Source organism: Lissotriton vulgaris, chromosome 2_2, assembly GCF_964263255.1.
Source record: "Lissotriton vulgaris chromosome 2_2, aLisVul1.2, whole genome shotgun sequence".
NCBI classification, from domain to species: domain Eukaryota; kingdom Metazoa; phylum Chordata; class Amphibia; order Caudata; family Salamandridae; genus Lissotriton; species Lissotriton vulgaris.
In genome coordinates, this window is record NC_141688.1 from 81,798,555 (window position 1) to 81,812,690 (window position 14,136).

General features: G+C 46.4%; 1 protein-coding gene across 1 annotated transcript in view; it reads right to left on the reverse strand.

Annotated features, from left to right (window-relative positions):
* Nucleotides 1-14,136, reverse strand: part of SCAMP5 (secretory carrier membrane protein 5) — a 180,165-nt gene that overhangs the window by 13,278 nt on the left and 152,751 nt on the right. The window contains exon 7 of the mRNA XM_086959325.1: nt 7,451-7,568. Within this exon, the coding sequence (XP_086815451.1) occupies nt 7,451-7,568 (118 nt within the window). The remainder of the gene's footprint in view (nt 1-7,450; nt 7,569-14,136) is intronic.

Here is a 14,136-nt window from a genome sequence, read left to right on the forward strand (position 1 = left end):
TGGCTATGCAAAGTGAAGGGTCTTTCACCCTTCACAATAACCCTCTCCATTTCAGTGACGATCTCTACAAACCGGACATTGGGCCCCCAAAGTTTTGCCTGCCCCCTACGGATAACTCCACCTGGTTTGATGTTGGGACGCTATTTTCCTAGGAGTTTTCGCCTGGTGTAGGTAGGGTGGGTGAATTGGGATTTGGTAATTTTTGGTCTTTTCTCAGGCCCCCCCCCCCCCCCCCCCCTTTCTTCTACCTCTCATGTGCACAACTCCCCCTCTCGCATCTAGCACACTCCATATGTATATTCAATAGATTTTCACTCTGGCACCATCATGATGGTAGCTTCTTACACACAGGTTGAAGCGCGGTTGTTGACCTGGAATGTACGAGGATCTCAACAGTTCCGGAAATGTAAGCTAGTGCTATCCTACCTCTAAAGGCACCATATTAAGATCGCTTTTTTGACGGAAACTCACCTGCCCCCCATAATCCTCCCGTCCATTTGCATCCTCTTGAGGACCTCACAGCTTCTTCATTGGATACAATACATACTCCCATGGAGTTTGTATATTGATACACCACAGCCCCCCTTTTACGCTCCACTCTACCATTGTAGATGAACACGGGCGATATGTATTTGTGACGGGGACACTGCTGGGCAAACAAAACCCTGTCCTTAACATTTCCGTTCCTGATACACTGATGACCCCATTTTTTTCTCTGAACTGCTCACATTGCTAGACCAACGTGAACCTGACAACTTAATCCTTGGTGTTAACCTGAACGTTTGGCTGGAATCCAGCCGTGACGCATCCAGAGACGGGGTAGACTAAACCCCAGGCACTGCAGGCCTTCCATGATCTTCTGGCCTCATTGTCCCTCCACGATGGTGGCGTGTGCGGCACCCCGGACCGAAAACCTGGGTTACACATTCCTCTCTGCACCATGCTCAGTGTAGACACGTATCTGTCATGATCTGTCTAATTGCGCCTGCATGACTACGACTCCCAGAATGCTAAGAAGAGGGCGGAGTCAAACCCTTATATTCCCAGCGTTCACCAGGGCGCGTTGTAAGAGATCACAATTCTGAACCTTGTTTGTTTCGTTGTGGGTTCCTTGTTGAGGAACTATTGTTCAATTCGAGTAAAGGAAGCGCTGAGACCTCGAAGGCATTCCTGATGCAAGAGTAACCTCCTTGGACGAGACGTCGGAAATCGAACTTTGCTTTCAGTCCTTTCTTTCCGCGTGCGGCTGCCGCGAGGAAGGATTTGTGTGTTCTCGGCGGAGACACGTTTGTTTTGGAATTAAAGGCAGAGGGAAGTCCTTCCATATTCCGCTCCTCCACCCTTATCGTGTGCGGCTGCCGCGAGGAAGGGTACTATGCTCCTGTGTTCTTAATGGAGATTTGTTGGCTTGGACTTTGTACGCTGAAGGAATCCAGCTCCTGTTTTTGGCATTTCCGTCCTTCTCGCGCGCGGCTGCCGCGAGGAAGGATTTAGCCTCGTTCAGGGGAGACCAGTTGTTGCACGGAGTGCGAATACTGTGGATTGGTATATTGACTAACATATCGCATTGGCTACAGGACACTAAAGGTGCAGATCAAATCACTCTACTAGCTGGTAAGCCTCGGAGTAGGTTGGATCTATTTCTAATCTTTTTTAGTGTTCCATATTTAGTTGGGCCCAGCTAGGAATACTATTTGGTGTATATTTTTGTTCTACACTTGGATGAACTGGTATTGTTCCATTGACTATACTGAATCCTTACCCTCCAGTGCCTTGAATTGACTTTTATTCATTGATGAGGATTCCCAGCTCTGGGTTACTGGAGAGAGTTCTTAGAATTTCCAGGGAAGTGAGATAAGGGTATGTGTGTTTGTGCGTATGTCCTTGAACTTATTCTAAAGTATAAATGAACAAACAGTAACCTTTGGTTTACTTACAGGAAGCAAATCGTATAGAGAATTATCTATGAAACAGAGAGGCAGAGGTCACCTCCTGATTATTGGGGTATGTATAGGTTCATTAGTGAAAATTGAATGAGAGTAGTTAGACTTGATGGTTTAATTCTCGCCTTTTGTCATTTCAGCTATCCCTTCCGTTGCTGTTCCTTTCCTTACCCTTCCCTGACTTATCCCTCGCTTGATTACCTCTACGCTCTGTGCTATTGTTTTAGTCAGAGTGTGGGGAAATCAGGAGGTGGACCCCTTTCAGCATCACCCTGATCCCGAGGAGGAGCCGATTGTGACAGTATCGACTAGTGGTTTGTAGACGCACCTACTTGTCAATAAATACGCAGTGTGGAAACACTGCCCCGCACTATATCAGGCCCATGCGGACTTCACACATCATCTTGCCTATCTGGAGGAGGTGGCAATGGCAACTACTTGTCAGGTGCAATTCCATACGGAGCCCCTCACTACTGAGGAGCTCGGCCAAGCTATAGACTCATTCGATGGTTCAAAGGCACTAGGCCTGGACGGCCTGTCGCGAACCTTCTAGAAGTCGTTCAAACAGACTCGGATACCCCACCTGCTTGAGGTCTATGCTGAATCCCTCACTAACGTTGCTCTCCCTTCTTCAATGCGAGAGGCATTTCTCTTTTGCTGAAACCCAACAAGGACCCCACTGCCTGTCCCTCATACCGACCACGGTTCTTGATTAATTTTGACAATAAGCTATTGGCCAAGATGCTTGTGGATAGGCTGTCGCTACTGTCAGACCGAATTCTCTCCCCGGTACAATTCGGTTTTATTCTGCATAGGTCGACCACACTTAATATTAGGACAGTCTTTTCGGTGTTAAATAGGATCTCACCGAACACCTTACAGTGGTGGTGCTCCTGAACGCAGAGAAGGCCTTTAGAGTGGACATTTCTCTTCGCAACCCTCCACAAACTAGGTATGTCCAACAACTTCATCGTACTGATCTCACTGTTGTATTCATCTTCCACGGCTAGGCTTCGGGTAAATGGATCTCGATCAGACCTCTTCCCAATCTCAAGCAGCATGCAACAGGGTTGCCCGCTGTCGCCCTTACTCTTCATAGTGGCCAAGGACTCCCTAGTTAGACATCTGCAGGATAAACACATGCACAAGGACTTCAGTTCCGCCCAGGTCCACTGCTCTTCTCCATGTATGCAGACGATATACTACTATTTATTGGAAGCCCCGATAAAAATCTGCAGCCTCTGAGATTAGCCACTTTGGGGACAAGTCGGGCCTGCGTTTAAACTGGGACAAAAATGAGCTTCTCCCCCTTACAGACTCGGCTGACCTGACTGGCAGCACCTTTCCCCTTTGATGTGCGACAGATCCATAGAAGCAAAGAACAGATAATCTGCCTGCACTGTGGGCCTGCTATGGACAAGCTGGCAACGCAGGTGGACAGTTAGATCCGCCTCCGCTGTCCATGGCCCCCCGCATTACGCTTACCAAATTGAACATCCTTCCCCGTTTTTTTATATCTATTTGGAAACATACCCATCCCTTGACAAAGGAATTCCTTTCACAACTGCGCGGTCAACTACTCGGCCTGATTTGGTCTGGACGGAGGCCACGAATAGCTTAGGATACAGTTACACTCCCCTACGAGAGCGGTGGGTTCACGTTCCCTGGCTTTCACTTATTCTATTTGGTCGCAAAGGCCCAGTTTGCATAGCACTTGTTTCATCCAGACGCTCACATACCCTATAGCAAATCCGAACAAGACCTGGCCGACCCTGTCGCACTCAGTGCGATATTTCCACAGGGTGTCTGACTGGACCACAACGACATACAAACATTGTTCACCATATGTTGGGCCTGGTGGAAACTCTACCTGTTTTTAGGCTCTGGCTCTCTATACTCATCTAAACTCCCACTATCTCAAAATCCGAGGATACCCTCAACCTTTGAGAGGGTGGTTCAACGCACCTTACGAAAACTGCATCTGCACACATTTGGGGATATTTTCCCGGATGGGCACATCATAACACTTACTGACCTTTCTGTGCACTCTGGATACGTCCCATACAGACAGAATTGTAATGACCAGGCTACTGGGAGCCCTACTCCCGACAATCATGTCCTTCCCCTCCTTTCCCCTCAGACGAATACATGCCTCTGAAGTTCTTAATAGCTGATCAGGACGGTTCACATTTGAGCACCAAACTGTACTGTGCTTGTGTGTCACTCAGGAGAGTACGGGACAGAGGGGCACAACGCCGTTGGGAGGAGGAACTGGGACAGCCTCTCACCAACAAGGAATGGGCCTGCAGCCACAAGCAAATTAAGAGGATCTCTCAAAACCATCGAACAAACTACAGCACATTTGATCACAGATACTACATTACACCTGTTCAGCTGGCTAAATATGATCCCTCCAAAACTTCTCAATGCCCCAAATACCATCTATTTGATGCTGACTTCACTCATATGACCTGGACCTGCCCGGTCATATCCGCCAACTGGGCTTCGGTGTTTCAGGTCATCCACATCTCTTATGCCTTCCCCCAAGCAGGCCCTACTGGGCATTGTCTCTGACATCTATACCTGCTACTGCAGATTCACAGCAATAGCATTATTGTTGGCCGAAACGGAAATTGCAATACATTGGATGGCTCAACAGCGCCCCACAAAAAAGGCTTGGCTTCGCAGTATGGCATACTGCGATATGCAAACCGGGATTTATTCCAACTTACAGCCCCCTACCTCCTGACCCAAGGACATTTGGCACATATACCGTACATACCCACTTACCTTGCAACACAACTCCACCCCTTCTTCTCCATCGTCTGTTCCGGAGCACGGCGAGTCCCCGCTCACCGTCTTTCCCCGAACTAATACGTGCGAAAATCTACGAGTAACACATACGCACGTTCTCTATAGCAGATACTGTTTTGACTGTCGGACAACATTCCACTAATCTTCAGATTCATTTCCCCTTTTCTAATAGTATTTACCTTGAGTGTGAACGTGACGATCATTCCCTTTCCCTTCCTTCTCCCCCCAGCTCCCTTCTAGGTATGTCATACATTATATATATATTTTTTGTATTTCTTGTCGTCCTTCAACAAAAAGGAACCTATGCTTGTGCTATTTGCTACTGTTGTTATACAGTTACGGCTAATTGTTACGAATTCATAAACGTAAATGTCCAAAGGCATGAAACTCATTCTTTTCTCCTGAACAGATGAAACTTAGATATACTTTTGTATGTCTGTTTTTGATTTTCTAGTGTTAAATAAAAATTAAAAAAATATACTTTTTTTTTAAACCATGTCTCATACTATGTGGGTGTAGAGTCCAAGGAGGAAGCTAGCATTGACCTACAACCTCAAGCCAAGACTGGCAGAGAATATTATCTTGCCAAATGTCTCCATACGTACAAACTCTGTACGGAGGAGTTGTCGCAAAGGCGTTAACTGTGATTATGCCACTCTCAGGAATTGAATGGAGAGTTGAAAAAATAAATAAAAGTTTGTCTGGAGGTGGTCTATGGTGAGGGGCGGCCTGTCAATTGACTGGAGGCACAAAACACGTTTTTGCACAATAGTGTGTCCTTTAGTGCCTCACTGAAGGGAAGGAGAGGTTCAGTCGGTACTAAGCCAGGCTGCAGGACATCAGTAAGGACATTTGGTTGTACCTCAATGGTGTGTGGGGGGGGGGAGGGGTGGGGGGAGGGGGAAGGGTGGGGAAGGTGTAGGTCAAGGACCCAAGCAACACTCTTAATCACATTGGGGAAGTTAAACTTTCTTTCTTAGCTGAACTAGGTGGAGGGTGAAGACCAACCCAGTATCGGGTCCATGTACCAATTGTCTTCATTATTAGGTGGGTCAAACTGTCCTCATTCCCTCCACTGTCATTGCTATATGGCTGGCTCTGGTCTGAATCAGAGTCCAAAAGTTAGTTTAGTGTCTATGTAATGGAAATGACTATAGGCTGCGTCACATTGATTTGTGGGCACTCCCTTGGTCGTGGTAAAGACAAATCCATCTCGGAGTTTGATACCACATTAAGTTGCGGCAGCTCCTGTGGTGGGGGAGTTGATATCCAAGGGCTTAGCGCCAATTTTGGCAGCAGGTCCCAAGTCGGCAACTATGCTAGCACGGATTCTGAAGCAGACTCAAGAGATACAGGCTGTTTTGAGGAAAGAGCCACCAGATTAATTCTATTGGTAGCCCCTGCAGATCCTTGGAGTTTGGAGGCATGTCAGAGGGATTCAGAAGTGTGCCAAGCTGCACAGCATGGCCTTTAAAAGGCTTCAACCTATTGCAGCATCAACAAAGGCCAAAGGAACTTAGGGTGCACCAGGACAAAAGTGTAAATCGGCTATGAATGGAATGAAAGTAAGACCTAGAGGCACAGTGACATCTTTCCACCTGCTCTAGAGAACGAGAATGACGGGAAGGGGGCAGACTCCCACTTGGACTTATCTGGTGTTTTTTCTTGAATGTACTCAAAGACTTCAACAATGACGAAGACCTGCCAGAGAAACTACCTCAGTGCGGGAGCAGTTCTCTGCTTTCAATTCGAACTGGAGCTGCACATGTGTGGATTCTTGCAGTGTATTACCACGTATAGTTTTACAATCACCGAACGCTTTCAGATTCATTTGGGCGCAGTCCTCACAGGCCTTGGAGTGGTGCATGAACCTACACACCAGAGATGCACTTTGAGGGGTTCTGTCACAAACTTTAAATCCTATAGTCTTAGAAGGTGACGTGTTTTCTTGCACCATGGAAAAGGAATGAGGAAAAATATACTATAGAGTGAACAAACAAAGAGCGGATCTCCGTATCTGCGTCTGAAGGTGCGGAAAGAAAGGAACCGATGCACATGCATTGGTGGGACTTTTCTGCAACTCTGATTGCCACTTCTGGAGTGAAACAAGGCTGATGAGCCGCACAGCAGCAACTCCTGGTGCACAAGAGCAGTGGTTTTGAGTTTTCCAGATCCAGTCTGATGTCTTGGGATATGAACATTATGAGGAGTCTGTAGTTCGATGTATCCATAAAAAAGTGAACTACAGTAACCTGTGAAGAAGTTTGATAATAACAATGTGACCTCTGGGTCTGTGGCACAAATCTCTAAAAACTGAGCCAATGTTCTAAGCCAGGTCACATTTGAATACTATGGCAGGACATCGGAGGGACGGAGATTTGACTTAGTCATTAATGCATTTATGAGAGGACAACCATCTGAGGCATACTGGTCTGGATTGTGGGTTTTCTGCTCACTATGCCAAAGTGTTACGTTGGAGCGTGGGGAAAACTGCAAAAACTGAAAAACAAGGGAGGAAAGAAACACTGCAGGAGTCAGCTACACTATATATATCTTTGAAACCAAACTACTCCAGTACAAGAAAGTTCTTTTTAGTATCAACCACTAATAAAAGCAGGCATGCCTTAACATACTACGAACTAGGACACTGAGGATCTTCTCAGAACATATCAGCAGGTTACTATGAGATGTACCTTAGTGAGCGCAATGAAGGATAATACAGCTACCACGGTGAACATAATGGTCGGAATCAACATCACCACTGCAGAGCCCACATTTGTCCCAAAAAAGGAGATGGCTGCAATCCAGCCGCTGCAGAAAGAAAGACAAACATACTGACATGAGACTCCTCCATCTTTGCACTGAGGATCCTGAAAAGGCAGCAAATCTATGAAGAAGTGACCAGATGACACAGGTAATCCTTTATGCACTTTCCCAAGTACTATGATAACCATTTTATGAAGTTCTACAGTCTCTTGGTTGTAGTTGCTCTTAAAAGAATTTCATATGCAATTTCAAGATTTCGTCAGCATAAAAAATAAAGTACATTCATTTACATATGCAGGACCGGTCACATAAAGGTTTGCAACCATAGGGGCTGGGTCCCCCCCTTCCCCTTTTTGTTCACTGCTGTCAGATTAATTGCGTTAAAATCAAAATAACCTTTGTATAAAGAATGTCTCTAGCAGTCTACATTCACTCAAACCTTTCTTAGTGTAGTGTAAGGAACGAGCACCCTAGGGATGAGCACTAGTTTACAACAGCAAACAGAAGCAGAAATATTTGTAAAGCATGCATTAGCTTTATTTATCTTTTCAATATCTGCCTTAATAGCTACAATATTAGAACACTCATCTAGCAGGTCTATGCTCCTCCAGTCTCTAGCAGATCTGTGGAGTGTAAAGCAGGCGTCTTTGTGCAGGTCAAATCTAAAAAGCACAGCCAGTTCTTGATCTGCCTCCTATAACTTATCCTATAATATTTTCTTATATGAGGAATAAAATAGGTACACACCACCAGGAGGTAGAGCATTCAAATTTGAAAGTGAAAGGGTAGCCTCTTTGGTGCCCTTTGTTCTCAGTTACATACAGCTAGGGATAAAATACTAATAGTGATGCATTAAAAATGTGCTTGCTCGTTGTGCACCGTTCAACACTGCTATTTATGCGGTAGACTCAATGTTTGGAACCAAAAAGTTCAGCTGTTACATAACAGAAAAAAATCAGTCGATTTTCAAAATAGTGGTGACCAGAATCAGATATAAATTGCTGACCTTCATAGATGTCACCTGCATCCAAGGTCTTCGTTTTAAAAGCATGGAATGCAAACATTAATGCATTTAGGCACACAAAGTTAACATTATACGAGCAGTCACATTTTCTAGTTTATTTTACCCTGACTTTAGACACTTAACATTTTCGAAATATTGTGGATAGACAAGGTTTATGAACATTCAGTATCTGCTAGTTGTTTTCTTTTCACCTAACCGGACAATGGAAGTTGTGCTGTTTGGGACACTGCTTTCTCTGGGGGCAAAAGTAAGTTCTCTTAAATACTTCCTACCAAACATCCATTGTTCTGCCAGCTAGCCAGCCAGCCAGCCAGCCAGCCAGCCAGCCAGCCAGCCAGCCAGCCAGCCAGCCAGCGGAACCAAAGTCTGCCTCTTACTCAGACATCCCTAGAGCCATCAGGCGGCTCACAACTTCTTAGAGCCTACAGGGACACAAAATGAAAATTTCTCGTATGCAAGTTGGCCAAGCCCCTGTCTTTCTCTCCAACTCAGAGTCGAACAGGGAGTTGTCAAGTGGAACGTAGCCAAGTTTTTCAAAAACCATGTAAATTCTTAACCCCACATGCATCAAGCATTTTTGGAGTCGCAAACGGTGCGATTCCTTAAAATCGGCCGTTTGCGATTCCAAAAGTGCTTTTTGGGATGCATGAAGTAATTTTAGAAATCGCAACATTTTTGCGATTTCTAAAATTGCGATTGCTTTTAAGAAATCGCAAATTTGCGATTTCTTAAAAGCAATGCATGATTACTTTTAAAATTGCGAAATCGCAATTAGGGGGTCAAATTTACCGAGTGGTTGAACCACTCGGTAAATTTGCAAAAAGTGTTTCAAATGCTGAAAATGCATTTTTTTCAACATTCATGTTACGGACACACATGTCCTCAGGACATGTGTGTGTGAAACATGATGCGAAAAATACATTTCAGGGGTGCATGGGGGGGTCCTTTGGACCCCCCCTGCACCCATGAAATGCATTAACAAATTGCGATTTTCAAAGTGAAAATCGCAATTTGCTAATGCCTTCCCATTGCTTCCTATGGGCCTTTTGGCCCATAGGAACCAATGGGAATAGCGAATTCGCAAATTGTATTTCGGTAATTTATGCGATTCGGTAAAAATTGCGATTTTTACCGAATCGCATAAATCTACAGAAAATATTCATGCATCCCGTTTTGCGAATTCTAAATTGCGAATCGCTATTTTTCGCAATTAAGAATTCGCAAACACCCGGGATGATGCATGTGGCCGTACGTGAAGGACTATTTTAACCCCAGCACTGTTTTGCACTGCAAAAGGACTTTGCACTCGAACATCTTATTTTAAATGTACTATACCACTAACGCTTTTTGTAAAATATTTCTTTTAACGAATTGGACAATATATTTTGCAAATACTTTGAAAATAAATATTGAGCCTGGTGGTAGTTATTAATGCAAAGCCATAAGTCGTAGTGAGGATCATTGTGTGACCTCTTTAAATTTGTATAGGTATGGAATGAGTTCCAACAGAACAATGTGTTATTATACCGGTCAGATTACATAAGGCAGTCCTACTGACTTTGTCAAAGTGTCAGAACACCAGAATATAAAAAAATCAGGACTATTATCTTTATCAAGGGGGTCAGCACATCAACATATAGAAGTATTTTTGCATACGCAAATGGGTTTGGGACCCCTTCCCCTTTGGGAATGCATGGGAAATTATTTTTTGAGGGCAGGCAGTTGTCCAAGGGACCACTGCCTGCCCTTAAAAATAGGAAAAGAAAACGTTTCAGTTTTTTTTTTAAATGCATCCCGTTTTACTTTAAGGAAAATAGATGCATTTAAAAAAAACAGCTTTATTTAAAAGCAGTCCCAGACATTGAGGTCTGATGAGCCCAGCAGGCCACCATCCCTGGGAGGGCCAGCTATTCCCAATGGGGTCGCAAATTTGGAGTGGCTCATTAATATTCATGAGCCTCGCACTTTACGACTCCACTGAGAATCGCTAACAGTGTCTCTAACACTGTTGAACATTTGCTTTAGGGAGTCGCAAATTGCTACTCGCAATTTTTCGCAATTTGCGAGTAGCAAAAGGTAATACATCAGGAGCATAAAGCATACTTTTTTTCTTAGCCAATCACAATAATCAAATGTACATTTTATAAATTCATTTACTACAATGTTTAGTAAAAGTGATGATCACATATTTTCAATAAACCATTTAAACATTTAAAAAATATTAACCGATGTTGAGCTTTAGAAAAAAGAAAAAGAAAATTCAGAACACAAAATGTAGCTATGAAATTAACCACTAGGGGCCACTGCATTCCAGCTGAAGAGCAAGCAGCTTGAGCTCGAGTGCTTTAAAAATAATATAAAGCCCGACCCAGGAGACTTACAGCACTTTGTTTTTAAATGCTGTTATGGGGCTGCTGTGCTCCCTGCAGCCCCCCACAAAATTTAAATGAACAATTGTTTTTTTTAAGTGCAGTGGTGTCCCTGGACCTGTTTAGGGACACTACTAGCATTAAAAAACAAACAAACAAAAAAAACCCTTCCTGGTCATCGTGGGGCTCTCCCAGCTCGAGCAATTAATGTAAAATGAGTCTTTACCCCGCTCACTTCACATCCACATTTTTAGGTCTCGCCTGTCGATGCGCATGCGCATCGAGCAAGCGAGACTATGGTGGCTTATCCACTCTTTATCCAACTTGCAAGGAATCGTGGCGATTCCTTGCAGTGCACGAGAAATTTAAGCTCAATGCGCATGCGCATTGAGCTTAAAAGCGCGTGCACATGCCCCCAGCCGCCTGCCTTGCCTACTCTCCCAGCTGGTGCCGCTCCACCCCCTGCGGCATCAAAGGCTTTCACGGCCGGCCGGCCATGCTTTCAGTTTCACGACCGGCCGGCCGTGTGAAGTACATTTCAAAGCCCGCTCTCCCTGCTCCGCCCCCTGCTCCGGCCGAGACGCATTTCTCCTCCCTCCTGGGTCAGGTTACCCTGCTTTCTCTTTCGCTTTTTTTTCACCCGGTGACATTGTTGCCTTTAGCCCTTCCCTCACCTCCTCAAGCCGTTACTCGTTGCCTCTTACTCTCTCCGTATTTTGTTCCAATATTCATTTATTCTTCATTCAGGTTTCCGCAATACGGACAATACTTGTTTTGTTTTTGGGAACCCGGTAGAAAACGGTGAAACATTTTGGATGTAAGTTTCCTTCATTTTTTTTACTGCGGTTGCCATTTGCGGCACGCAATGAGGATTGTACACAGTGGTGAAGGTTCACTCGTATCTATTATTTCCATTTAGCACCACAGACTATGTACCTTTGACTATTTTTCTCATTATATGAACACGACCGATATGGTGTAACTTGATGTGCAATGGGAATGTGTTAAACAGACAATAGTGCCAGTAAGGCACACTCCACCCCGCCGGAGCCTCGCATCACTCTGCAGTCTCTGCCTCGCGCCCGCCATTGCCCCCTCCCCTTCAAGGGGACTGAGCACGTGCTCTCATTATCTCACCTCCCTTTATAATTAATTTACGGTCTTTGCAACTCCCCAGCCATATGTTGCTTTGTTTTCGCTGCTTCTTTGTTGTTGTGTCGCCACACATCCGCCTCTCACCGCACCGACGCCACTCACCCTCACTCACCCTCAACCCCTCACCCTCACTCACCCTCACCCTCATTCACCCTCAACCCCTCAAACTCACCCTCACTCACCCTCAACCCCTCACCCCCTCACCCTCAACCCCTCACTCACCCTCAACCCCTCACCCCCTCACCCTCAACCCCTCACTCACTCTCACTCACCCTCAACCCCTCAGCCTCACCCTCACCCTCAACCCCTCACCCTCACCCTCACTCACCCTCACCCTCACTCACCCTCAACCCCTCACCCTCACTCACCCTCAACCCCTCCCCCTCAACCCCTCCCCCTCAACCCCTCACCCTCACTCCCTCACCCTCACCCTCAACCCCTCACCCTCAACCCCTTACCCTCAACCCCTCACCCTCACTCGCCCTCACCCTCACTCACCCTCACTCACCCTCACCCTCACTCACCCTCAACCCCTCACCCCCTCACCCTCAACCCCTCACTCACCCTCACTCTCACTCATCCTCACTCACCCTCAACCCCTCACCCTCACTCACCCTCAACCCCTCACCCTCACTCACTCACCCTCAACCCCTCACTCACCCTCACTCTCACTCATCCTCACTCAACCACCCTCAACCTCACTCACCCTCAACCCCTCACCCTCAACCCCTCACCCTCAAACCCTCACCCTCACTCACCCACCCTCAACCCCTCACCCTCACTCACCCACCCTCAACCCCTCACCCTCACTCACTCACCCTCAACCCCTCACCCTCACTCACTCACCCTCACTCACCCTCAACCCCTCCCCCTCGACCCCTCCCCCTCCCCCTCACTCACCCTCAACCCTTCACCCTCAAACCCTCACTCACCCTCAACCCCTCACTCACCCTCACTCTCAACCCCTCACTCACCCTCACTCATCCTCACTCACCCTCAACCCCTCACCCTCACTCACCCTCAACCCCTCACCCTCAACCCCTCACTCACCCTCACTCTCACTCACCCTCACTCAGCCTCAACTACTCCCCCTCACCCTCACTCACCCAAAACCCCTCACCCTCACTCACCCTCAACACCTCACTCACCCTCACCCTCACTCACCCTCAACACCTCACCCTCAACCTCAACCCCTCACCCTCACTCACCCTCAACCCCTCACCCTCACTCACCCTCACTCACCCTCACTCACCCTCACCCTCACTCACTGCAATAGTTCTCAGACCATTTCAGTTAGAGCTTTTAGAAATGTTTATGGCTTTTTTTATTTGTAATACTTTAGCATTGGCTACAGGAAACAAAAATGCTAAACATTTACAAAAAAACCCATAAACAATTCTAAAAGCACTAACTCTAATGGTGCGAGACCTATTGCATTTCCAATGCTTGTTTTTTTTTAGGGGCGGGCGTGGCTGCCTCAGTGCCGGAGCTATTTCATGGGCCCGGGTAACCTGCCTCCACCTGAGGCCAATCACTGTTCTTTTTTATTTGGTGAGAGGGGCCTAGGGCCTAGGGCATGCAGTTCCCTTTAACGAGCCTTCTGAGGGCCAGGATACCCTTTCCCAAGGGCCAATTACTTTTTTGTAAAGAAAGAGAAAGGCGCCCCAGCCAACGTTCCGAAGGCCCCAGAGACCCCATCCTCGGAGGCAAAGTTTCGTTTTTTTGGTGCAAGTCTCAGGGACTCTGTCCCCAGGGACCAAACAATTTTTGTGGGGAGGAAGCGTGGGGCCCTTTCCTTGAGCCATGCAGTGGCCTTGATTCCTTGTGGCTCTATGGGAGAACTTCCTACTTGTGCTCTTCTGGGCAGATAACACAGGTTTGCTCCTCCCCGGCAGAAGCAAAGAAAAGCTGTTACCGCCAGGAGGAAGCATTTGCATTTGCTTTGGGTGTCCCGGGTGGAACCGGATAACCCATGGCAGTTTTTATTGCAGCCCCAGGGGATGGGATTCTTGGGACAGCACCCCTAATTAAAAAAAAAATCATGGAGGGCATCTATCTAAGATCA